Below are 27,961 nucleotides of genomic sequence, written 5' to 3' on the forward strand. Positions count from 1 at the left end.
AGATTGTGAAAATGCAAAAAGCAGCTGAGAGAGATTCTAAGAATCAGTGTGTACCTCAGCACAGTGAACTTTTCAAGAATGTTGGCAGAAAAGAGGAAGGAAGTAGATATGAAAACACAGTTTGGCAGATAGCTCAGTCCACACCCTCCTATACAAGAAGGGCTTTTTGCAGAGGAGGTGATTTTCAACTGTTACTGATATCAGCCTTAGCAGCTTGTCAGACAGGTTGCCAGTTATGTGAAGGGTGATGAAAAAACAATTTCTTCTACAGAAACCTACAAAATTGTATTTCCAAACTTCCAGCAGGTTAGGGAAGGTCCTGCATGCAGCAGCTGTGTGCTGACAGCAAACAAGCTTCAACACCCTCAGTGTGCCCCTCCGTACCAATGTGGTAGGCAGCGTCTCTCTTTTTAGGACAATAGCACTTAAAAAGTCACATTAAAAACATTTTCACTATAGCTCACACTCTCCCTCTAGATATCATCTGACTGAACCAAAACAAGCAGAATTACAATCCAGGTTTTCAAAACACTAAGGGCAAATATAAGAGATGAACTGTATTCAACCTCAGCTGCTTTCTAAAAGGCTACAAGACATTAATTTGTCTCTGGTGCTCTCTGCAGCCTGCGTCTGCCTAGCTTGGGAGGGTAGGGCTACAGATGAAGAGCAGTGATAGGCCAAGAAACATGCTTTACAGCAGGTCCCTACCTGGGATCTAGAGAGAAGTGAGCTGTGCTCCAGTCAATTTTCCTTTCCCTTTATCAGGCTCCTAATGACAGTAGGAAAAAACAAGTAAGTCTAATAACACCGAGCAATTAAACAGCAGGTGAGAAATAAAGATGCTGAAAATAAAAGTTTAACCAATCAAAACTAATATATGCTACAAAGCTGTTACTGAGACGTAGTAAGCAGTTAATAACAATTATAAGTAATAACATACTCAGCTAAAACCAAGAGCCTATCCAATGCCCCTTCTGCCTCTCAGCTATCCATGGTACGCTCAGTTTATGAGGTTATTCCTCAATTACCTTCAGAAGAGGACATTCATTTATACTCTGTGCTCCTCTTTACCCCTCTCCATACATGTCTTGAACATAACATTAGACTTCTGGAGCTGTTTCTTTATGAATTTTCACTCCTCCCTGCTTCATGTGTTCTCCCCGTTCCAAGAGCTTTCAGCTTAAAAAAAATCCCTTCCTGACAAGTCGGACGGTTTTTGTGGGAAGTGTCCATGGTCCCTCCGAGTTATTAACAGTCCCACACACAGCCTCACTTCTCTTCCCCTCCCACCAGTCCTCACAGTGGTCCATTATGCTAAATCACACTGGTCCAAAAATGGGAGTTGAGAGAGGCACTCTGAAATAGGCTAGAAAAACCCTACTGTAGTACGGCCCATAAGAGCACAGCTTTTTTAAGCATTTATGTCTCTGCTAAATAATTTCTGAAGTTCTACATTTAAGTTCCCCTCCCTAAGTGCTGGAGCCTGCCCTGTGAGGAGCTTACTAAAACTGAAGTGGTGAAGGATATGATCAGTTTTCTGAGGGTGCTGTGACCTAGAGGCAGGTCTGATTACATCATTTGTTTTGGGTTGAGTCTCAGGAGCTTTATAAAAAGCAGTCCTAAAAGGAAGGAGAGAGACAAGGGGAGAGAAGGGCAATAACTCATTAGTGGAAGCTCTGTATGTGTGCATTCTGCTGTTTGCCACATATCTACAAGGGAGTTTCTTTAGAGTGCAGAGAAACCTGTAAACTGTTGGAATATTACAAGTCTTTCCTTGAGATGTCAGCCAAGAGCTTCAGTACAGTCACAGTCGCTACTGTGCTTACTTTCTTCCTAAAGATACAACCCTCAATGCAAGCGCCGTTGAATGGTAAAGTCTTTCAGCCTTCTATTTTTTTGTTACTTGTAACATAGGGTAGCTAATACATGCAGAAAACTGGCATCTTATAATTATTACTACTTCAATAGCATGCTCAAAGTTGTATATTGTAGCAGCCTGCAGTTGTTTGGGAGTTATTATTTCAGTTTCTCAGAACAGGTAGTCTGATATATACGGGAAAAAGACATTTGTTCTCTGATTCAGTTTGTATTACACACTTCTTGCACGCTCAGCATGCCTTGTTTTGTGAGCTTTATGTTTCTCATAGAAAGAAGCAGAGACTGGCCCTTCTCAGAGCTAGTGGAAGCATCACACCTTTCCCTCTGCCCTCTTCATTTCTAAACCAGAGGAAAAGAATGTGATGTCTGTGAAGCACCCTATATACTAGACCTCATTCTCTTATATTTAGCAGGACGTTTCGGGAGGCCAGTGTTCCTCTCTCTTTTCAGGAGCTAATGGTCATCTGTTCAAGCTGATTATAACCAATTTTCATCCATTCAAGCTAATTATAATCCACCTAGTGTGATTATAGTATATGATGGCGAATCATTGTAAAGGATCATGTGGGAGGACTTACTCATCACATATATTCATGGGACAAAAATCCTGAAGGTTCAAGCATAATCCAGAGCAATCAGCTTCATACAGAACTGTGCCAAGATAAGCATTTTACTGGGTTTTTCACATGAGCTACATAAGGGGTGGAATTCAAACTTTAAAGGTCATCTTATTTTGGGCATATAGCCTCTGAAAAAAGCTGTATTCCCTAGAAGAATCTCCCATCTTCTAGAAGAGCAGGGGTTCCTAGAGCTTGGTGCTTTCTGTGTGCTTTCTCTGACAACACAGAAAGTTCGGAAGTGAAAGGATGTGTCAAAAAGATATGTGCCCTGAAGGGAATGCTGGAGAACTCCTATCTTAGAATTAGACACCTAGCACCAAGAAATGGTAAGAGCTACAGCATCTGCCTGTCTCTGACATCTTCCCAAGTCAGAGACACAAGTAACATAGATTATCAAAACTAAAACCATTCCTACTTTCCCAGCTCCCAAGTGACATTGGAAATGTATTTGTTCCCTTGATACTGATCAGTGAAACTGTCTTATTCATCAGCACTCCAACATGAATGAAGAGGCAGGAGAGTGCTTACAGGTACGGAGCTGTTGATAGTTCCCTTCCAGATGTGAATCAAGATGCTCTATTGACTTTCCTTCGATTTTGCAGCACTGTGTGACAGTCTGTGGCATCCTCATTTCACTATCAAGCAGAATATGGATACTAGCGACCTTGTTCACAGTAGGAGGATGTCAGCTTTACACATTCATTCAGACAAAGTTAAGAAGATTTTAAGATCTGGTCATCTATTCATCTCCTGGTCTAAGTTAAATGAATTAAGCGTTACACGTGCCTCAGCCCTACCTACACTAGTTGCTACTATTGTGTTCATCAATAAAGTCATAATGGTAGTGAACGGCAGGTCATGAAAATGCTCTGAGGCTAAGGAAAATTGCACTTTGCAAAAGACACTAAGCTTTCATTTATTTTTGTTTCAATTGGCATAAATGCCCAAAATATTGAAAAACTTGGAAATTGACTGTTTTATGGTTGTTCTAGAATATAAAAATCATAGTTTTGACACCTTGTTCACATTTTAATGGGCAGTAAGAGCACGAGCAGAGTAGCTATTCTAGTTAAGCCAGTATTTCTTCAAACACTGCTCAGATGAGGATGGGATGATTTCTAAATCCTGTTGACAGTCAGTTGCTATCTTCATGCAAGTTTTACCTACAATATGTGCTGACCAGAGGACACAAGTACCCCCAAAAATCTCAGTAAGAGATAATCTCCTGCAGAGGGAAGGGGAGAGGAGAATGAGGTTTCTCATCTTGAAATCTAAGACAGTGCATGAATTCTATGTGAGGAACCTGGGGACTTCAGCCAGAATGATTACACAGACCTCGTTTTGAAAATCCCAGTGTAAAAGAACAAGGCACATGGGTTCTAACGAACTGGAAGCAGAGAGCTTAGTGTTCCTAGCACATACCAAAACAAAAGAGCTAAGTGCAGCTGTTTTGTACATCCCTACAAATTAATCCCAAACATTTCATACAACATTCTTTGGAGAGCTGTATCTGTGACCACGCTTCAGAGTACAAGAAATGCAGCCAAGAATCATGTACTAAGCAGACGTGCGTATGTAAGGATAAATATTTTTCTGCATGCATGCATGCACGCGCACACAGGCACACTGAGTATTTGCAAGACTCAAAATTCAGGACTGTTTTCTAAGCAGAGATAAAATTGTATAGAGTAAAGATCTGCATTAGCCTGATAACCAAAACTGTTCAGGTCTGTCAGACACAGCAAGCTGAATGAGTGTAAGTAGGTTTTAGGACCAGAAAAAAAATTTGAAAAGAGCATTAAATAAGTCAAGACATTTCCAAAGACATGCAGAGGCACTGTCCTAAGTTCAGTTCCTTAACCAATGAATAAATATTGATCATTTTAACACTCACTCAACTCCCCAGGGCTCTCAGAGTTGTATCTGTTTGTGTATCACACTGCCTCTTTTCAAAGTCCATCTATTCCTGTCTGTTTCAGTTGGCAAATCCCAGAGCTGCTGTACAGAAATGACTGTCAATCATTTCTGAGTGTAGCAACTGGCAATCCATGATGTTTTGCAAACTCCTCAAGTAGGCATGAGGGGCTTCATTATAGCTACACCCTGTTCAAAATCCTTAGCTTCCTAACCAGAAAAAAATCAGGGAGGTACCTATGTAGTCTGTGGCTATTCCACGAAAAAAGCAAAGCAAAGCAAACCAAAAAAACCTTGACAACAGTTTCACTCCACGATCCAGGATTTAAGTGACCACACGAAAGTCGCCCCTGTGTGCAGGATCACAGGGATAATTATAATTTGGGTGAGAATAGATCATAATCTTTGAAAGTGTCTAAGTTTTGCTCAACATATGGGGCTAGAAAGACAGATAAAAGTATTGCAAAATGCAATACATGGGTTTCAGTAGCAATTTGTTTCTTTACAGAGTAAGATTAATTTCAAATATTCACAGTAATATTTCTTTTGTTTTTAAACAGGGTCCAAATGGTCTTATGTTGGTAAGTACTAACTAATTTGTACATTCTAAGTTATGGCTTTGTTCTGTATTTTAAGGGGATGGATGCCACATGTATTCCGGTGAGAACCTACTGGGTTCACTATCTTTACTCAAGTTTGGATCTGGTCCATTGTCTTGAAATCTGTTCTCCATCCATCAGGTTTCATATCTGGGTGATTGAGTCAGTTATTGGAGTCTAAATTGCCTTGCAAAATAACAGGAACTTCAGCAGATTAAGATTGGCCCTGCTACTGCAACAGTTCCCCAAAGCCCTCTGTTTTCGCCCCGGTCACAGACCAGCAGCATTTCAGCCTGGTTCTGCACAGAGCATGGGTCTTCATTTTTAAGTAGAGTCAGAGTTCGGCAAGTTACCTGCATCATGTTACTGGAGAGCCAGCTCCCTGAAAATCCCAGCGCTGCAAGGAAAGCAGTGTTATTTTGTACACTAGTCCTTCAAGTCAGCTACTAACCCAGAAGGATCTGATGGCTGCTTAGGAAGATTACCTAGAGATTCTCTTTTAATTGATCAAATTCTCTAGCCAGTTATTTCTTCATTCAGAGTAGTGTTTTATACACCCCGTGCCCACAGAGAAGTCGGCAATGCTGAGAATTTCAGCAGAAAATGCTTGTTCCTAAGCTTTTGGTGCTGCTCCAAGACAGCACAAAGAACCTCTGAGACTGAACTTGCTGCTAGGAATTACTCCCTTTGGCTATGCTCCAGTTTACCTGACTCATTTCACATAAGCAAAAGGAAAACTGTCAGCTGCATGTCTATAGGTATTAATCTAACTGCCAGTATGTATACATATACTTTGTATTCTCATTAAGAAAAAAAAGGCTTAACACAGTTTGAATAACAAAAGCCAGGGGTTTCCACCTTGGCAGCAGTCGTCAGAGGAACCTAATCCTGCTGGGTAGTAAGGAAAGCAAGACTTTTACTATCACCAAAGTAGAAGTTTTGCTCTCATTCCGAGGGTAATGCTTGTTTAAATTAGTTACTTCTCCTCTTCTGGGAATTTGGGTACCAGTGTTTATTTCAGAGTATGTTATTCTCAGTGCTCAACTTCAATCCCTGTTAAAAGCATCCATACCGCAGTCTGATTTCTAACATACATGGGAGGACAGAGGGAAGATTCACAAAACAGATTCTTATTTTTTTCCCTTCAGCTACTGATTTTTCAAATCTATCTAGAAAAAACATATAAAAGCAATTTCAAAAAATTAAAGCGGTAACTGAATTTGTACAGATGAGTTCTTTTCATATACCTGAAACAAAGCAGAGGTAGAACATTGGTCTGCACACAGAAAATTGGCAATTAGAGAGACTGCAGTCAGCCAGAAAAGAGCCTCCTCATACTCTTCTACTGATCATGGTTCCTTATGGCAGCCTACACTTTCCACCATTCACCTTTATCCTGCAACATTTTGCAATGCCTCCTTACTAAAATTAAGTCAACAGCAAGGGAAAGGAAGTCAAGCCATTATAATCACAGTGCAGACTGATGTCAAGATGAGGGTCAAGGTGCAAGTTTATGGGTGGAGGAGAAATCTGAGTTCTGATTGTCAGTGAGAGTTCTATTTGTTCAGTATGACAATACGTAAAGCTGAATGTTGATACAGCATTGGCAGCTCAGGGCATGGTGGCAAAGCAAGGTGACACTGCATGTGATCAGGCCTTATCTTTTCTGCACAAGCTTTCCAAAGAAATGAGCATTTGGCTTGGCTACAATGGAGACCACTACATTAGATACAATAAATAGAAAGATTAAACCTCTCCTCTGTTTGCCTCTTCCTTAGCCAAACTGCAGTGATGCTATTTGTTATTCCAGATTTCACTACTCTCCTAGAGAGCTCAAGAAACAGTGCCTGCAAGAAACAGAACAGGCCAATGAGCTGGGGCATAAGCCCTCAAGCTCCCTCTGACACAGGCTTGCTTTGCATCCTCTGATGAGCTGCTTCTCCTTCCATAAAACAGACAAAGCAGATGAAGTGTACCATGAGAAAAGTGTTTTCAGTAAAGAACTGAAATTGTTCCAATGCCCCATAGCTCAGGACGGCATGTGCACACAGCTCTTGGCAATGCTGCTGTGTGGCTGGAAGGTGCAAGCCTGAAGTCCTCTGCCCCAGAGGAGAATTGGTAGAATTGAAGAACTGGGCTTCAGTTCTTTGGATTCTGGATTTCTGCTTCTGTAATGTAAGAGGGCTGGAATGAAATCAAAGAACCAGAATCACTCCTCGAGAGCGGACAAGCAGCTACAATGGGGAAAACTAGCTTTACAGCCAATTTTAAAGTAATAGTGCCAACGGAATTATCAACGTGCTTTAGCATGTGAGGAGACAACTTCATGCTACGGTGCAGACACAAGAACTGTTGTTAACAAACATGAGGCTAATTGAACTTGCCAACTCTTTAGTTTTACTGTTGCCAAATACTTAAATTCAGTAAGGTATTGAGAACCTGGGCTAAGACCCCTTCACTTTCCCTTAGAAAATACCAGTTTCAATGAACACACTAGAACATGCCCAGAAATTCTCATACAGCACTGGAATGGAGTCACAGGGACAGCTGCAGCCCTTGGCAATTCCCCTCTCTCACAAGCTTCCTTCTGGACATGTATACGGAAGATATACACATATAGGATATGTGTACGCAGAATGGTATGACTGAGCTCTGTGCTCTGAGTGAAATGGAAACCATGTGGTCACGTTACTGTGGCAGGGAGCCTGGACTCTCAGGCTTCACTACTGACTCAGCCCTGGGCTAATGGCAGCTACAGAGCTCCCAGCCGGCTGAAAACAGGGCAGACTGCTCTGCCTGGCTGCAAAAATACCACAGACATCCCCTGTGTTACCAACGCAGTGCATTTTACTACATTAGTTGATGTCAGATCATGAGAACTCAGATACCCCGTGAGAAGCTTGAGCAGCATGAATATTAATCGATCATCAGAGCAAAAGTCTGTTGGTAACACTGGAGTCTCATAGGCCTGTTTTCTTCTTTTTCTACATCAGCCAATGTACACATCCTGGGAGAGACACCACTGTTGTTCTTAAAGGAACATCTGTCCTGCATCACCCAGGAGCACTAGGGCTGCAGGGCTGGCTAAAGGCTTAGGCATGGAAAGCTAAAAGCTCTCAAAGGAGATGATACAATGCACACATGCAGCCATGGGTATTTCACCCATCTCACTCCGCAGCTGGGCAGCAAGACTATCCAAAGAATTATTACCAGTTTATTTACAGACATCTTTTATAAAATAGCCATGAGGGCACAGCCAGGCTCAGGGTTATTGACAGCATGGTAGGGGAACGTGGCCCTGGGAACTCCTGTAAAGAAGGCAGCCCACAAGGTGGATTTGAGCAACCTGAGTTTGCACTCCCTACAGCAGGGAGTGTTCATGGCTGCATTGTAGCAGGAGGGGTCCTACTTCTACCCATACCAACAGCTCCATACCTTAATTTGCTCACTCCAACAGCTGAATAGTAGTGCTGGGTGGGTAGGACAGGCCCATGGCACAATTATTGCTCTGCTGACACAGTCCTGATGGGGTCCTCATAGCAGTAGTCATCATCTGAGATGTCTGGGTCTTTTCCTTTGTCGTAACTGTTGTCACAAAAGAAAGAAATTAACTACTAAGATATTTTTGCAATATCTTATGCAATATAATATGCAAAAAAGTATTATGTTAATACCTTTGGGGACTTGTAGTACAGGCCAATCTTAATACATCCACATGCTATTCTTTATTCAGCAGTGATCAGACACAGCTTTTGTAAACACAATGTGATTTGCACTGAATTTATCTGAATGTACTGGCACAGAAAAAGGAAAATCTGGTTCACAATCAATCATTCATTTTCAACAGAGCTTGCTGAGAAATGCCTTCCAGCTGTGTGGTTTATCTACCATGGAAATCTCAATTTCACATATGCAAACCCAAGCTGCAGTGAGCTCAGCTCTTTGAGACAGGAGTTTTAAGGCACTGAAATTAGGAAGACTACGTGACAAAAGGCAGAATTTCTAGAAAAACTGGGTTTGTACCAAGAAAAGGTTTTTTTTGTTTTGGTTGGTTGGGGTTTTTTAATTGAGCAGGAATGAGAAAAAAGTGTAAACTGCTGTAGCTTAGAAGCCTGTGAATGCAGTTGCAGATTTGTGTCAAGGAAAGAATAACTGCTAATAAAGATTAAGGTACATAAAGACTGTAATAACAACAGCATTTTATGGAAAAGACAAAAGGTTCCCTTCTGAACTGCTGATGTTGGTGTGGAAGTTCCCATACTCTGTTGCCAACTCTTAAGGGCATTCAATTCATCCAAACATAGTACTGAAAAAGTAAGTGGTACTTCATGACATGGTTTCCACTGGCTGGGATTAGACTTTTATTTTACGCATCCATTAAAAATTACCTATTTAATTATCAAGTCTCCAAACCTGTTATGTAATATATTAAAGCCTTCTAGCAAACTCACTACCTTATCAGTGTACAGAAACCTTAAATCTTTAAAAATTACTAAAGTCTTCTTACAACAAAGGCTTCTTACCAATTTTTCTGACACTGCTGTAGTCTTAGCTTCCTGGAAAGTGTTAAATTTCAGTGTTATTGTCTTGCACATCAAGTTTCAACCTCAAGAAACTACCATTTCCTGGTATATATTTTCCTGGGAAATATTCTTGAGTATGTATATCTCATAATATGGAATTTATGCTCTTCTGGGTGGATTTGTTATTTGCCAAAAAATACATAAAGGATAGTATACAGTCTTCTATAATGACAGCATAACATCAGCTTTTAAAAAGAATTTCAATACCTTTATGATAGTACCATGAAGATCTAAGGGGAGAGAAATTAATGTGATTGGCAACGAACTGGAGTCAAAGATGTAAGTTACAGTAACATAAAGGCCTATTTATACCGAAAAGCACCAAGTCTGAGTATCCACACTGCAAACGATGTCATGTGCTAACTCTTAAAGAGCTTTAACAAGGAAGTAAGTCTGTATTTGAGCACCAGAACTGAACTTGCCAATTCTTCACATGCACTGTTTGGGGCAGATTCACCTCCACTATCCATATCCTTGCAAACTGTCTTTTACATTAAAAAGTGACCCTCGAATAATATTCTCCTGACTGTTAATTTTCCTCCATTAAAGATCTGAACTTCATTTGTCACCGATGACCCCATCTAACATTAGATTCTGGCATTCACAATTCATGGGAGATGTTAACATACTGGAGAGACTTCAAAGAAGCCACAAAGAACATTATAGGTTTGGAAAAGAAGCCTTCTAACCAAAGACCCAAGGAACTCAATCTGTTTAATTTAAGAGAAGTGATAAACTATGTCCTCCATGTTACAAGTACTTCAATAAGTAACAAAAGTATGCTAACAGGAGGCTCTTCAACTTATAAGCAAAAGATTAAAAGCAATCACTATCTAAACAAAGTCAAAGCTAGACAAACTCACAGCAAAAAGCAAGCTACCAAGGAGAGTAATTATCCATTGGGCACTAATGAAGTATCTTTTACCTGCAATGCTTAAAGAGTAGATGTTTGGGTTTTTCCTACTAAAAGATACGGCTTCATTGAAGTAGAAATTAATCCAGAGAGGTCCAATAGCTGTGTTATACAAATCAGCTGGATGATCCCAAAAGACCTTCTTGCCTTAGAAAGAATCACAATGGATCTTCAATGTCAAGGAGAAACACAAGATGCAAGTATCTCTTTTGGTATTTAAATGCAAATGGCCTCAGCTTACAGCTGTGAACAGCTGCTAGCTATTAATGTGTCATTAAATCAAAGGCACAATTAAAAATCTCTTGATATTATCTATTCTTTGTAGATCCTACCTAGGGCAAAAGACTCTGATGAAGAAGTTTCACCAGAGTTTGAGCAAGTTATTGCAGGTCAAATTATCATAACACCTTCCATTTTTGCAAGTTAGCTTTTCACTGTGAATTATGCAATATTGCTAGATAGAGCCAGGCAGTTTGTACGGTAAGGAAAAGTTTATAAAGGTCTGGCTTTTTCTGTATTGAAAAGTATGGAAACTTCCCTCTGTCAACATGCAGTCACTTCTTTCAGCAGTTTTCTTCAGAAGGCTGGAATAGCTGTGTTACTGTGCACATGCCTGTTACTTCAATAGGGAAAAATAATTCATGTCAGTAAATAATCCAAATACCGTCACAGATCGCAACTCTACTTGTCATGCTTGTGGGCCCTGAAGAGAGCCAACACCATCACAAGAGGGCCAGAGGCACTGTGGCTGGCGGTGGTGCTGCTGCCTGCAGCCCCAGCCTGGTGAGCTGTTACCCCAAAGGTGTAACATCCACAGCAGCTGAGATTGCCAAAAAACTGAGGGGCGGTCAAGTGTCTCTATGTGAGATTTTTGTTGGCATTTGGCTCTTTTCTATCTAACGTTTCTATCTAACGGCACACTGAAAAGATGATACTAAGTTAAAAAACGAGAAAACGTGCCTTTTCCAAATTTTGGGTGAAGGCTGAAACAGGGGAGGTTTTATATTAATTGCATAGTTAAGGTTTGACAAATGTGTCTCTCTGTTAATTTACACAGGTCCTGAAGGAGAGAAGGCCTGGCCAAAGAAATACCCATTTTGTGGAGGAGTATTCCAATCACCAATAGATTTCCACAAAGATATTCTCCAGTATGACTCTAATCTCTTGCCTTTAGAATTCATAGGCTATAACGTGTCCTCCACTGACCAGTTTACATTGACCAATAACGGTCATTCAGGTAAGGAAGCTCAGTGACAGCAAGGGATTGTGAAGGAAAGCATTGCTGGAGCTCATGATTTTTTATTTCAAGGGTGAATTACTTTGATTATAAGATGAAATTTATCTGTGATGATGAAGCCTTCACATCAGCATACCAATATCTAGAGAACAGGCTAGGGAAACTTGGGAATATACTATGTACAAATGCTAAGCTGAATCGACTATGGCTTTTAAATAAACTCTAGACATGTCAGAATTAATTCCTGAGCTTTTCTTATTACTTTGGTTGGAGTGCTCCAAAACAGAAACAGAGTTTGTGATTCTGTTAAAAAGGGATAAACTGATAAGATATGGGTGCGTTGTGTCTGACATTCCAGTCTAATCAAAGCAGCTCAGCTGAATTACTCGGGAGGGGAGCTAAGAGCACCATTCTGTTCCTTTGGCTTGAGATAGAAACCTCTTTAGTTTAAGATAAGAAAGATGGATACAAAGACAGAAAAGTAATTTGAAATAGCATACAAACGTGACCTCCACTGTAGGACTAAATCAAAGTGTCAATACGATAAGTAAAAGCAGAGAAGATGCAGTTGCATAAAAGTCTACTGTATTGACACAATATACGAGTAAGCTAGTCCCACCAGTTGTTCTTTCCTGAAACATTTGAAGACACAGAAATAAGAAGAGTTAAGGCCCTCCTTCTTTGTGTCCTCCTCTATTGCATAAGCATTCAAAAGAATGTGTGTTACAAAATGGCCTCTGCTCTTCTCTGGCATGCTTCGTTAAGAGATGCCAGACATGCAAACACCGCTTTTTTTCTTACTCTTTCAGTGGGGTAAACCTGCTCTGTAGAACATAAGTTCATTCTTCAGGAAGGGCCAACCTCTTAGAGCATGGTTCCTCGTTTTCCTCTTTATCAATTTCTCCATCAAAACCAGGTTGCTTTAGACTAGGCATGGCTGGAACACCCTTTCCTTGTGAACCTTCTTTTCTCAAGAGCCTTTCTTGGTCTTGAGTGAAAGATTCTACTGTCACAGTGGAATGTATTAAGCTGATGTGAGTGGCATGCAATAAGCAGAGAAGAAAACATCATCATTGTGGACTTTAACAGTGCCAGAGAACAGGTGGAGACAAAAGAACAATACTGAGAGCTTGTCCCTCACATAACAGTCACACAGGTAAAAGCAAATACCTCGTAGAGCCCATGTCAATACCATCATCTGATCCTTCCCTAAAACAAGAGGTTCAACTACTTGCTAATGAAAGCCAAGACAAAAATATATCCCCGCCCTCGGTATAAAAGGGAATGCACTTCTAAGGTCAGTGCCCTCCTAGAAAGCAGGGGACATGTGACCCACTCTACAAACCTCACTCATATACAAACCTTAATTGCTCTGAGTAATGAAAAATTAGCCTCTGTTGGAGTGATCATCACACCATCTGCTGCTGTCTTCTTTTATGGCTGGAGAGGAAATCAGTAGGATGCTTAGTATTGTGGTATCAGTCATTCCTACATACAATTAATGTGCTTCACCGGCCAGCTAATCCAGATAGAATTACCTACTTCAGCTAGACTGAAAACAGGAGAGCTCAAAATAAGCTTTTTAGCACTAGCATAAAAATACATAGGCTTGCAGCTGTTCCTTCCTTAAGGTTTTGAGCTTTGTTTCCCCTGCAAAACATGTCTGGGACACTCCAGAAACAAACCATATTCACACTAGAAAATAATAAATTGTAAAAAAATCAATCTGTTCTTTACATAAACCATTGCTTTATGAAGTACCAAACTTCTCAAGTGAACAACTCAGTTTCTGCTGAGTTGAGAATTACTATTGTAACTTCTACACACAAAAACCCAAAACAAACCAAGAAAAGACAACCCAGCCTGGCTTCCACACTGGAAAGCATTACTGAGTAGAAGGAGGGTAATGCATACAAAGGTCTCCCTGCAGCATATCAAGAGAGGAAATACCAGTTCTTAAGGCCTGTGATTATCTTGCTGCTTAACATCGATGCTCTGGGTTTCAGGGGGAGTGGAGTGAGCGGAAAGTTTCTTTGCCTTTGCCATATGTTTCTAAAAAAAAGAGAAGTTCAATACAACAGGAGTTTAAAAATACCATGAGAAATATTAATTTATTAAACCATTTTCAACCATTATAAGGAGACTGAAAAAGGCACACGAGCCTAACTTTTGCTTCAACACATCAATAACTGTCTCTTCAATAAGACCGAGATAATTTTGCATTCTTCAGGGAGTCGAAAGATTTCCGTTAGCAACAATTCTCACATTCATTTCCTTTAGCTTAAGAAAATAGAAAAAGGGTGTATTCTAAATTCTCCTGTATTACCTAGAAAGGGTCAAAGACAACTGAAGTGTTTATCTCCTACCACAGACTGAGATGGATTTGAGTTAAGAATCTGCTCTGTTCAAACTCCATATGTAATAGAGACAGTATTTTTATTTGCCCTGTGCTTGAAAGCTCTGGTATCATTTGCTCCCATCTGGTTTTGGTGTGCTTACAGTGAAAATGTATCTGTCACCTACTATGTACATCAGAAACCTCCCGTTTGAATACACTGCATCTCAGCTTCACCTGCACTGGGGAAACAGAAACAAGTCAGAAGGCTCAGAGCACACAATCAGTGGCAAGCATTTTGCAGCAGAGGTAAGAAGCTCAGATCAGAGAAAGAAACAAAGAAGGCTGGGCAGATCCTGTTGTTTTAAAGTGAGATCTTTATCTTGGCTATATGACTGTAGAAGGCTGCAAGGTTCTAATCTAAGTATTTATGATCTGGGTATATACGCTAAAAAATGCATTGTGCACCACAAAAAGGATGCACTCTGGTGCTCTTTTGTGAATTAAAGTCAGGGCTGGCACTGGATCACTCGAGTAATTTCAAGCAATTTGCTAGGTATTTGACACCTTGGTTCTTCTCTGTAAACCAGGTGTATCTTTTAGCTGCATGACACTGCTTCTCTGTCTACCTTACTCACCTTTTTCTCTATCCAGTGAGGAACTATTTGTTAACTTTTCTAATCCAAAATTATGGATTTGGGAATAGATTTTTGAAAAGCAGTACCAATCAGGTATTTACCCCAAAATGATTAAAAGGTAAATCAGTCAGAATAATTTGCTTGCATAACAACACTTTAGAAATCAGTTTCTTCTCTGGTTACGTTTAACACTGGGTTTTGCATTCTAAACATCAGAGAGGCCCAAGGGTGCCAAGGTGTTACTTTTTCAGAAAAATTTGCTAGTACTACAGTCAAGATGCCTTGAAGCTGAAGTAATTGATCATCTTTCCCGCTCCCTACTATGTAAAGGTGGGGGAGCATAACTCAGCTACCGCAGGGCTGGGAGTTCCAGGATATTTTCCTTTTCTCTAAAAGTTCTTCCCACTACATCCAGCAGTCACGGAAGGGTCCCATTGTATTGTCTTAGCCTGAGGTGGCTGCACTGGCCCTTTTCACCTGCAACACAGAAATGTGAGCATGCCCCAGACGTTACCATAACATTGCATCTCCTTCTTTGCAGCTGCATATTGTACATTATAACTCTGAGAAATACCCAGACATAATGACAGCAATGGACAAAGCAGATGGACTGGCAGTTTTGGCTATTCTTCTTGAGGTAGGATGCAAGACCTTTGCTTTTGTTTAGAATATGCTTTCAATCCTTAAGTCATCAGAGACCTTTAATGTACAAAATTACTTAGACTATTTAAGGATGCAGTGGCTGAATAAAGGTTCTTCCTTTTCTCTTTCACAAAAAAGCACCAGATTCCAGCTGCATGTACATAAACAGGAACAAGTCTTAAGAAAAAAAGAATTCTGAATATTTTGTCATGTTTTTCAGTAAATTAACTTCAGCTATGCTCAATCAATTCTTGCATTTATTTACAAACTAAGGATTGGTAGAGCTAATCAAACAGTGAATTTCCAGTTCACTTACTCAAAGCTGCCTACTGTAGCACGAAGCAGTTTCAACGCAGCAGAGAGGCACAGGCAGACCCAGCCCTGGCTTCGGCCACTATATGTAATTAGAATTTGACCACAGACTTCAGGTCACAAACTTCCCAGATTCTTTGAATCACAGATTACAGTAAACAAGTACATTCAGTGCCCTTTTTAAGATGACAGAAAGACAGCCTTCCAACTTTCCCCTCTAAAGCCCCACACAGAAGCAATTAAAGATAATAATGACCTGAAAGAAAAATTTTTAGAAGCTTGTACAAATTCTCTTTTTTTCTGAAGAATTAAAACTCCTCCATAACTATAAAGAAGATTTTTAAATGCAAGGATTTTCTGCAGCATTAAAAAAAAAAAAAGCCTAAACCTGAAAACACCCAGGTTTTGACACTTCGATCAAAAAAGTGGAAGTGTTCTAGTTAGAAGTCAAATTCTCATTAATATTAGCCAAGCTCACTTTCGAGCAGCTCTAAGACTTTGGCAATAATTTTGTGTCAAATTTTAGTTCATTTGGAAGTTGCAGCTGTGAAAAGTATCAGAGTATTGTATATTATGCTAAGGAATAATGCTGGGATTCTGGTTATTTCTAAGCAATGGTGTTTAAAAATCAAACAGGGAAACAATGGAGATTAGGTCTTTGAAAAACTTTCAGACAGCTGGTAGCTATTACAGTTGATCTAAGGACACCAGTTTACTATGTCTGGGTGTCAGAGGAGTTGCTAAGCACCAGCTCTAAAGAATTCATAGAAAAGGCATTGATGATTAGACTGAAAAGCTGCTGGTAGCAGTTGAAAAACATGGTCTTGTTTGATAGTTGAGTTATAGCCCTTCCCAGTGGCCCTGCAGTACCCAACAGTGTCATTCTTTATCTTCCTGGACTGTGAGGAGCAGCAGGCTAAAAAATGTTTGTGGGTGGAAAAATGTGGCTTTGACCAGAAACCAGTAGATGATCTGAGAAGCCTGTTAGTTCAGAACTTATGCCTGCAACGTTCTCAGAGGAAATGGTTTCTCCTCATTTGCACAGCATGCTGAACAGGCAAGGGCAATAGGGTCTTTCAAGTGCATACAAGAGGTCTGTCTATGCTGCAGTTGCTAAGACAGCATTATAAGAAAGCAGCTGTTACAGCTCTGGAGTGAGTAAGAGCATTATTGGGGTTCTGAGGATAGTGTTAATGTTCTGAGAAAAAAAAAAAAAAAAAAGAGTACTTATGCCATTCTAGTATATGAATATCTGGATAGTGGAGATGCCCTATGACAGAGGCCATCAAATGCTGCTGTCTGCTGTGTGTAGAAGCAAAGACTCTTATTCAGACTGTGGTGATTTACACAGCTGTTAATACCTGCTCATTACAGATTGGACCCTTCAACCCATCCTATGAAAAGATCTTCAGGCACTTCCGGAACGTGAAATACAAGGGTGAGTGGCTATAAGGCTGCGTCGGAGGGAGAATGGCTAGGGGTATCAAGTGTCACCCTGAGAGGGATTGAACTGGCTGAAGAACCACTCCAGAAATCCCAGGCAAATCTGTCACAAACAGTGAAAGACTTAAAAATGCACTGCATTTCTGTGAAGAGTATACAGGTAGCATGTACCATGTGTTTCTGACTGGGCCTTAATTCTTGCATATGGTGGGTTTTGGTTAATACGGTCACAGTTTGTTTTATAGAATTCCAATTTGGTATCCAAGACAAGATTTGTACATTTGAGCTGGGATCATGTCTGTTAAAACATATTTTTCTTTTCCTAGTGATATGACTGAAAGCATCCTACTTCACTGAACTGAAAGCAAGTTCACTTCACTGGCACACTACCTGTGTAGTGATGATGCAACATTTAACACAAATCCCCTGTTTTAGATCAGACGGTCCGAGTCCCTGGTTTCAATATTCGAGAACTGCTTCCTGACAGACTGGATGAGTATTATCGCTATGAAGGATCCCTGACAACTCCTCCTTGCTACCCTAGTGTTCTCTGGACAGTTTTCCGACACCCCGTTAAAATTTCACAAAAGCAGGCAAGTTTAAATATAGCATGTTTTCCTGATTGCTGTCTGCTAAAGAACAGTAAACACATATTCTCATTGCCTAGATTTATCTTACGTTCCTGTAAAACTGAAAGATAACCATTGCTAAAATTTTTGAAGTGGGAAGAACATCACAGAACTGACATAAATTAAAATCCTATTCTGTTTGTAGTTAGCATGTTTTCAATGGACCAGAACAAATAAAGGACAGACAATAGCATAGCAATTTATTTAGTATCAGCTTGAAAAATCACAGTCAAGTGAGATTAATTTCTGTTTTCACTGTGTACTTACTCCCTGCTTTGAGTCTTTCCGTGTCACTTCCAGATCATTTTTGTTCAAGCTTTATGCCTGAATCCTATTCACTAAGTATTTTAGTGCTAGGCTGATCCTGACTGACTTAGGTATGACAGGTTGGGTAGATAGTAAGTTTCTTAAAAGCATGTGATGTGTTACTTGGCAATCTTTAATCCCCTGGCTTTTCTCCAATTTATGGTTTTTGTGCTCACCTAATTAATTTTTTTTTGTTAGGTGGCCACTTACATAAACTCCCAATCACTGTCTTCTGATTCATCTAATTATAAACACAGGAGGAAAATGTTATTATAAAAATCTGATCAAATTACTGCATGCTCCTTGTTATGAAAGTCCATTCTTTGTCCACTGTGCCAGATCATGTCTTTACCAAAGTAGAGTTCTTTCATAAAATAGCTTTTAGGAATTAGACTGTGCTAGGGAGAACATGCTGCAAAGAGCCACCATGTCTCCTCCCATCCGGTTTTCCTGGCAGATAATTAATAAGCAGGATTGATTTTATCAGGATGTAAACAGAATACAGGTATGGTTTGGAGATGTCACACTGTTCACACATTATGCTGTATTTGGGTTCACAGGCCATGCAAGACTTAAGTATTAATGTGTACTTTTCTCTTTGACTACCCCTTGGATTTTAAACATGTGCTCTTAGTGACCATACCCTGGCATTGTTTTTTCTGTATTCTGGGAGCTGAACAGGGTACTTCCCTTTATAGTTACTAGCACTGGAAACAGCCATGTACTGCACAGAGAGTGATGACCCAGAACCCCTGGAAATGGTCAATAACTTCCGAAACGTTCAGGAATTTCATGAAAGACTGGTTTTTACCTCCTTCCATGAAGGTAAGCTCTATGAACACTTCTATGTGAAGAAACAGTGCATAATAAATTTGAAATACTGACACGGCAATACTGTTGCACTGTACCACTACAAAAATATAGCAATCTCGTTTTCCCCCAGTTCACTTTGTTCTCTTTTCTTCTCTTACTGCATTGTTGCACAGAAAAACATAGGAAAATAAGGTGTTCAGAGAGTATCTACGAAGGTTTTTTTCCACAATGGGTATTAGGCAAGACCTGCAACCCTTCTGATCAAAGGCAAGGAGATAAAAAAGGAAGACGTTCGGCCTTGGTCGCACTTAGCAGAAATATTTGCTGTCACTCCAAGCACTAAACAGTTCTCTACAGCTGAGATGTTCCAGTCAGCGCAAGTGCTTGAGCTAGCCTTGTCTCACCAGTGACATTTGCTGGTTCTCAGTAATACCAGGATTGCTTTTGCGCAGACCACACATTTAAAGGGAGTTATAATATTGCCTTTCAGGGGGACTGTTTTTGGGAAATTACACAGAATCAGAAGAGGTCCTTGAGGAATTCAAACTTGATAAATAATTTGTAACACTGTATTATATGATCCAGTGTTACAAATGAAAAAAAAATGCCATCTTACCAGGAAGAACTGATTTAAAAGTTTAATTTTGCAGTGTTACACAATGACAATGCATAGGTTTGGGGAGGGAGGTGGGGATTGCACAAAAACCTGCAGCTGTGGTGAGAAGCTTAGCTGTGCCCCACAGTAAGGCATTTGAGTATATTGTTTGTGCAAAATGTATTGTTCCAATTTCTGTGTTGCCTTGCAAACAAATGCTCTTAAGCATTTGTGAAGCTGGCACATACACTGAAGGCAGATTAATCTAGGCAAGCCACTATGCTGTTTGAAACAGAGAAAAAGATTTTTAAAAGAAGAAGCAGACTTCACAAGAAAGATCTGTCAAGCAGCAAACTTTAAAATTAATAAAATGTGTTAGCGCATCATTTCAACTTTGCCTGCTAGTTTCCTCACTGTTCAGATGAAAGAACAGAAAACAGGAGTTGTCTGTGTTGAGAAATTTCACACAATAGCCACTGCAGGGAACAGTTCTCTGTGCAACATACTGCAGTAGCTGTTCTTGCCATTCCCCTCTGCAGACAGCCCCTTTTGTAATATATCTTTTCTAATATAAAGCTATAAAGAAGAAAAGTGAAAATTAGAGTAAAGAAAAAACAAATCCCAGACAAAACATTTCTCTGAAATCAGAGATGATTTAGATTTGTCACCAAAAGTTGGCTGGTCTCTTTGTCAGATTAGCTGCATCAAAACTCCCAACCAGAGCAGTGTGGAGCATCAGCAGCATTTGGCCCTTGTTTGAAGCAAATCTCCACCTTTGAGATAAAACCCAGAGACAATTTCAGAAGTCATTCTGTAGCTGGGAACCATTTCAGTTCTCATGGAAACATTCTGAAATCTTTCTAAAGCTTCCCTTAAGAGGAACATCATTTTACCATGATGTTTCTTTTGAGTGACTTCTCTGGAATTATTGCATAAAACTTAGTAATTATCTAAATAAGGATGCTGATGCTGCTGTCCTTGCTACTTAAGCACATTCCTCTTATTGAGTTCTAATGATTTAGGTCTTCATTTCTCTGTATTTACACTGGAGTAAAAAATATTTAACAGTTTCAAGCTGACTGACTATACGGCTTGAACCACAAGCCATCACTTCCCGTTCTCCAGCTCTGCATTAAATCTCTACATTTCATAACCTCCAGAGCTCCAGCAATAAAGGCTACACCTCCTTAACTGCTGCATCTTTCAATTTTTATGTCATTAACTGTTCTCTGCAGTCAACATGGCAGATCGTCAGGAGAAGCCTTACAGACCAGGTGTATAAAGGTGGGCAGGCTACAGTGCTAAAGGCAGCACACAGTTTTCAGTGCAGTTCAGGGATTCAGACTACCGCAGGTGCTCATTTCTGTACATCAGCAGGAAGCTATTGACCAGAAAAACAACTATTTTAACTTGCAGCACAGAAGCAGGGGCAGTGATTTAAGAAGAGGTGGGACACTTCCCAGTTTTGAGGTACAAGAAACACCATAACATATCCTTTTGTTTAACATATGATTAAGGAGCTAAGATGTTACACCCACTGATTAGTCGTCACTATATGACTTTGTACTTTTTACTGAGCATCTTGAAAGGTGCTCAGGTTCTCAGGACCCTCCCATCTGTACCCAGCTTCTAGTCTGTAAATAATGGCCTAGGAAAGTGACTTTCTCCAATAATAGCTGCGTAGTTTTCATCTCCCATTCTCATTCTGGAAGCTAGGAATGCATTCATTCCAGGTACCACAAAGTTCCCCAAGCCTGTTGAGACTACACTGCAAAGCACTGTAAGCATCCACACTAGTTCTTTCCAGTAAAGCAGCCGCAGCACCTTCCTGCTTTCCTTGTCGTTTCTCCATTTGCCTCCTTGCTTATTTGCTGCCAAAGGTATCTTATGGTCTTTCCCATTACTAGTAGCAGATAATTAAATATTTGAGTCTAAACTAGTTCAGTTTAGTTATAACTTTCTTCTATTTAAAGCTACCATTTCTGCTATTGAATTACTGCTGAGAGCAATTACTCTGATCAATCGTCTCTTTTTGTCATTTTAGTATGTTTATAGTTTGGAGCCCAGCTTCAAGGTCTGACTGAAACAAAATACTGAGTACTGTTGGCTACCAAAACTTTGTGTCAGTCTGCATCAGCTCACATGTTAATAAAAATAAGATTCTTCCCTTTTCTGAAAGATCACAAACACCTTTCTGCTATGCATGAAGAGTGTCTGCAATCTCTGCTCTCATATAGTTCTCTACAGTAAGCAGTAACATTTATCTTACTGCTTCAGAATCAAGAATAAGGAACAGAACAACCTCCCTATCGATTTATCAGTTAAGAAAACTGATTTGTTTGTATTATGTTGGTAACAAATGGAAACCTTGTTTCTTGACTGTCATATGACTCTGCATTAGACAAAAGTTATTTCTGTGACTATATACAACTCGCATATAGGGCATACAGAAGTCACACTTGGGATTTTGCTCCTTCTGTTCCTTGATTGCTCTTTGTACACTATATAAAGCCACAGTCATAACACTCTGTTCTATCCTCATGCCTCTTACCAAGTCCCTATGCTACCACTTGCAGAGTGCAATAGTTATAGAACAATGCCTCAATTTAATCTCATTTTAAAATAAGATTTACACTAGTAGTTCTCTTGCTGCTAGATTTTAACCAAAATATATAAGAAAATTCCAAGTTTACCAAATCATCAATAATCCTTAATAGCCCCAAGATTAATATAGAAACTGGTATTAGTTGCACAAACAGTGTTTTGAGTGAAGTAAAAGATGGCTAAATTGTGAAAAAAAATGAAAGAACTAGAGCATGACAGTCCCTTTTCTGCTTTTGTAGATTGGCCAACCAGAAATACCCCTCTCCCCCATGGCTTTCTTATGTGACTAGGAAGGAGGTTAAAACTTTCTTCCCAAACCTCCAATCCCAGATACCAGCTGCCAACTAGAGAATTAGCTGGGCCCAGAAAAGCTATTTTAGTAACCCCCTTCAAATCTCTGCTCAAGTCAGACTATGTACAATGATTTTAAACAGCAGAATCTGGATTTGCAATATGGCTGCCAAGTTTCTGAGACTGTAAGGCTTCCTCCGCAGGATCTTTCTTAAATCCATGCACAATCAATCTACTACAGCAATGCCACTGCAGAAACACTTGCTGAAGTAACAGAAATTCTGGAGTGAGCAGCTACTTTATGTTTAAGACCAGTTCACCGTGGAACCCTAGAGATCCAACTTTCACTTTTTCTACCCTCTCAGTTCATCAAGATTCAATACCTGGTGGACTTGGCAAGGGCACATTGCTGATTGCTAACCACATCTATGAGCCAGTGATTTTCTGAGTGAGACTGGTCAGTCAAAAATGAGAAATGCCATCTCCCATCTGTTTCTTAAACTGACCTTTCAGCACCACGCTACCTTCTCTCTGTAAATCACGCTTAATACTTAAAAGGTAGTGAGTTACAATCCATGACCCCAGTAACTAAAAATCAGATACTATGTTTTTCACCCAGGAATCTCTAAGCACTTCACAGAAATTGTGCAAGCATTATTATTTCTATCTACAGGGGAAAATTTGACCCATATGTGACTTTCTCAAAATTGTTGCTGTGAACCAGTGCCAAACCCAAGAATAACATTTGGCTCTCCCTCTCCTACGCCATGTTATTTGGCTCCCATGCAGAGGTGACACCAGCTATAAAAGCATTTTCAATGTATCTTTAAAGTTGGCTTGACTTCCCAGAGTCGAGTTGTATGGGTTATTGCCCATCCTGCTGTTCTCACCCAAGAACTGGTCTCTATGGCTACGAAAGGCATTGCGCTCAGTGCTACTTTAATAGAAACCCCATTCAGTCTAAGAACGTTTAATTACAAAAGCTCATTGACTCTATCAGTGAACCATAGAAAAATGTTCTACCCATTTCAAAAAAGTTATTCATCAGCCTTGTAATCTTACATTCCACCTACTACAGACAAAGGCTCACTCACAGGTGCAGCCCCTCACCTCAAGCAGGCGGCGGGGGAAGAGAAAAAAGGTGGCTGTCAAAGCACAATTAAAGATTAAAAGTGCACCTGGTTGCTGCCTTCAAGTGCGCAGCCTGATGCAGCCCGCTGTAGCGTAGGCAGGAACAGAGCACACTTATTGAGAAGGAGAGGCCATATACAGCGTCATGGTTTGGGCCAGGCAACCAAAGAAATTTGTGAAAGAAATCCCGTTGTGCAAAGCCTAGGCCCCTACTAAAGCGGATTTTCAGAGCAGCTCAGCCTTTTCAGTGTCAAGACTTGAGGGCTACCACCTTCACCTGGGCACAGGTGCCACAAGATGGGGTCACCGAGCTGCGTGTTGCATCTAAAATGCAAAGGACTGAAGTGTTCCGTCATCTACATTTTGATGCCAACAATTAAAATCTAAATTCACGCTCGCTATTAACAAGTACTACATTTAAAAATGTCTCTAATCTTAAAAAAGTATTCAGCAAAACTCACACGTTAGAATGTATTTTGCCTGTCAGCAATCTATTCCAATAAAATCAGCTTCACATATATGCAGCTAAATTTTATTACCATGTTCAAACCTTCCACCGCTCACAAGTTAAACGGGAACTGGTGGCTAGGTTTGATTATGGCACCATGCTGAAATACTATCTAACTGAATTTTGCAAAAAGTTCTTCTCATCAAACAGATATGGCCCCTACCCTTCCTCTTCAAACTACAAGCTCTTTTTCTACAATTATCTATTTGGTGGTGTATTTCATTGTCTATTTGATGCACCTTTACTATAACAAAACGCTCCTTTTTCAAAATACAGTTTTTCTTCAACTCCATGGATTGCAAGCTTCTTCTATTCAGTTGGACTTAATAAAGCATCTAATGGGTTAAATGGGTCAAGGTTAAACTCCAGGTTTTATATTTCTGTTTTCTTAATAGCTGATTTAATAAAAGAAAATATTTAGATGGAATACATGAAACCTGTCAGCTTCACTCTGAAAGGCTTCTGATGTCTGTTAAACAGTTATTTGATAAAATATAAAAAGCTATGTATAAATGAATTATGAAAATGCAGTTAAGAAAAGAGTGCTCACCTTCAGGATCTGTGGGAAGGCCAAAATAAATAAAAATACTTTCATTGCCAAAAGTACATATGAAGGTCATTAGCAAAGACAGCATTATAATGATAATGCTTAACATCTCAATGCAAACATGGGATCACTCAATTCTTTATACTAATTTCCTGAATCCATTCTTACCTTCTCAGATGCCTTTAAGCAATGTCCTCAACAGCAAAGCATATCACTTCAGCCGTCCACATTCAGTGTTCTTCTGCCTTGAAAAAACAAAAGGCATCAAATTTATCATCCTTAGTTGCCTGAGTTTAGTTCTTCAGTTTTGCTTATGCTTTCTTATACATTATAGCATTGAAATCCAGAGTTTCTGATCTGCTGTGCCTGTGCCTGCATGTCAGCTTTGTGACTTCAACAGGTGTGAACCGTGGATCCAGTTGTGTGATTAGGACCTTCCAGTATACATCTATGCAAAGTTACCTATTCCATCATTGCAAAAAGGTATGAGCAGGCTGTAGGGAAGTTGCAGGTGCAGAATGCAAATGTTATGACAGATCAGAGACTAACCTTCTCCTCTCAAGTAAGTGAAATAAACTGTTTTGTATGCTTTCCATCTTTTCCTAGGTTTTGTTGTTTCTGTTGTGATAGCCTGCGTTCTGGGAGTTCTGATGATTCTTTCAGTAGCCTTTTGGCTGCTGAAGAGGAAAAGGTAAGATGCCTGGTGCCACATCAGAGGGAAAAGTGTCAAACCAAATTTTTCTTCTGACACAAAGAGGTGCTTGTATGTCCGACACCTTGCATGTTTTTTATAGTGGTAATATTTGATCTTTTACCAGATATGATCTCTTCCTACAACCTTTTATTTGTTTTTATCGCTGTAGACATTATTTCTCCTGTATCATATACTCCTAAGTAATTCTATTTGATTTCCAGCAAAATATATTTATATGGCTTACAAGTTTCTACTTGCTGTGACTTCTGTGCCACAGTGACCACCATTCTGCCACTGTAGGAATGGTTATTTTTTGTCAAAAGCAACCACATAAGGTTGTTTTTCCACAAAATAATTATTACTGGAACAGTGCTCATGTAAACCCTTACAAGATACAAGGACCGGAAATAGGGAATTTATGTGGGTGCTGGGGAGAACACAAAACCACCGCCCACTCTGGGTACTGACTGCTCCCACAAGCAGTTAGGAAATAAGACTCCCTTTCCAGACTAAGCAGGACAAGCAGGCTGGGTCAATAACAGATTTACCCAGTTTTTCTGTTTCTCAATTGCCATTTGTTCTTGTTGTTCTTTTTGCTCGCATTGCTGCTTCTTACTGCTTTTTGAGTCCATTGAGTTTTTCCTAGAACAGTAAGTGACATAAGAGGGGAATAGAGTTTCAGAAAAAGAGCTCTCCCAAAGGTCACATCATTTAAGGGGAAAAAATCTGTACTGACAAAAGGTCATTTAGCCAGACTGTTTGCCACCAAAGCCAAATTCTCAAAAAAAAAAAAAGACTAAGATTACAAATTTTCCTGCAGCCTGATCCCTTTGCAATTAGCGTTGACTCTGCCACACAAAATGCGCTGCTCTCCAGAAATATTTGTAACAATAAGCTACTGTGACATTTGCACTGGTACAGAGAAAAATAATCTCATGCATGCATAATGGACCATTTTAAGTAACCAACTGTGCTTTTCCTTCATTGGAATTGCAATTATTTAATACATTTATTTTATTTTAGCTGCAAAAAGGGAGGCGAAGACAACAGAGGAGTCATCTACAAACCAGGCATGTACAAGGAGGAAGACATCTCCAAACTTTGATGCCCTGCTCTGTCAGAAAAGCCCCTTTTCATTCATAGCACTGATTTATCTTGCATTGGTGGAACATGTCTCTTGTTCTTGGCTAACAAAAAGCCTCAAGAATGTTCCAAAAATGTACCAGCCAAAAGTTTTCTGTAGCCCTTGCTCTCTTGTTTTCCATGGAGATGTGATCAGCGAATACTCCTGAGCAAAATTCCTCACCACATTCTTTTCATGTTTGCTGCTTACTGCGCCTGGGTCTTCTAATTGATTTTACAGTGAATTCTAAACTCCAATTTTATGGTTTGTTTAGCACAGATTTTCCCACAGGTATTCAAATCTGAAGACACTCATCAAGCTACAAGCACTCTTCTCCATTAAATCAAGGTATTGGTTTTAGCTTCATGAATATAAACAAGATAAAGGGCAATGTGTATTTGAGATCAGAATTTGAACTAGTTTGTTCAGCGTATAGTTTTTAAAATCCCAGCACATGATGCTAGTACATTCACCAGTGGCTTTTAACAGAAATAGAGGAAAAGACAAGTGTAAATGCAATAAGAGCCACACAGATTGTTAATGGGGTTCAAACCCAGGAATTCAGTGCTGAAAAAACACTGCTAGAGGAACAGCTCACTTCCCAGTTATTACACAGCCTCAAGAATCTGTTATGGAGGACAGCCTCTGTCTGTCATTGGAATTAGAGAAGCACCTTGTCTTATTACAGTGCTCTTATTTATAGTGTGTGTATGAATGATGTGTAGATATTGCAGTTGCTGCTGGTTTTTAGTAGACTTGCCATTTAATCATGAAATCTTGATTGATTTTACCATACATATTGCAACTGCAATTATACAGTAGATGGGTTTGCTGATATAGTTCTCTGAATTTAGTAATTTGATCTTTAGAAAGTAATCAAACTTCCTTTTCAAATCTCACAAGCAAGATACTCATGAGTCTCATCACGCATCTTTGAAAGTGAAGCATAAACCTCTCTGTTTCCACTGAAGACAATGTGAAATGTCATTGACGTCAAGAAGAATAGGGTTTAGCCAGCCCAGCCCCAGATGTATATAGAATTCCTCTTGCATTGGACATCTCAAGTGAGGGCCTGAAATGCTTGTACTTCAGTATACAGGCAGGAAGGGATTGAGCACGGTGGCTTATACCTAAAGTAACCTCAGGTCTGAATGCTGCTAAACACTACTGAGGAAATTGCAGTCTGAACTTTTATCTTCAGAACCATTTTACATTCAGTAGCACCACCACCACATTTGTGATTTTAAATAAACAAAATGTTATTGTATGTGGTTTCTCCTTTAAAGATGGCAGATGCATACTTTATGTTTTAGATTCTTCCCCTTCTACTCCCAAGAAAACTGATGTCAAAAGCAAGCTTTTGAGTGAAAGGCGAAATAACTTATTAATACTTACTGTACATGAAATTTAGGCACATAGCCTTACAACTAAGCGTACAGCATTTGCCAGCATTTTTATCTTGCATAAACAAGCACGTAAAGATCCTTTTGCTGAAACGTCTGAAATTATTTAAAAAGCAGCATTTGTGTGCTATGAGGAATATTACTTACTCTTTGAATGCAGGTGTTTAAAGACAAGAACAATAAATTTTTGTGATGTTACTTTG

The 27,961-nt window shown here is 39.7% G+C and overlaps 1 protein-coding gene across 1 annotated transcript; it reads left to right on the forward strand.

Moving 5' to 3' along the window:
* Positions 1-1,636: 1,636 nt before the first annotated feature.
* Positions 1,637-27,956, forward strand: CA12 (carbonic anhydrase 12). The gene is made up of 10 exons (XM_056347564.1): positions 1,637-1,870; positions 4,973-4,993; positions 11,565-11,744; positions 14,246-14,388; positions 15,259-15,354; positions 17,046-17,109; positions 17,550-17,707; positions 18,748-18,874; positions 25,145-25,229; positions 26,256-27,956. Exons 1-10 carry the CDS (start codon positions 1,681-1,683, stop codon positions 26,335-26,337), a joined length of 1,146 nt encoding a protein of 381 aa, XP_056203539.1. The 5' UTR covers positions 1,637-1,680; the 3' UTR covers positions 26,338-27,956.
* Positions 27,957-27,961: the final 5 nt, after the last annotated feature.

Source organism: Falco biarmicus, chromosome 7, assembly GCF_023638135.1.
Source record: "Falco biarmicus isolate bFalBia1 chromosome 7, bFalBia1.pri, whole genome shotgun sequence".
NCBI classification, from domain to species: Eukaryota; Metazoa; Chordata; class Aves; order Falconiformes; family Falconidae; genus Falco; species Falco biarmicus.

Bases quoted from the DNA above. Each gene is read 5' to 3' on its own strand.
- CA12 (XM_056347564.1), top strand. From the start codon at position 1,681: ATGTGTGCATTCTGCTGTTTGCCACATATCTACAAGGGAGTTTCTTTA. The intron at 4,994-11,564 runs GTAAGTACTAAC...TAATTTACACAG, and splicing joins GTCCAAATGGTCTTATGTTG to GTCCTGAAGGAGAGAAGGCC. The intron at 17,110-17,549 runs GTGAGTGGCTAT...CCCCTGTTTTAG, and splicing joins CCGGAACGTGAAATACAAGG to ATCAGACGGTCCGAGTCCCT.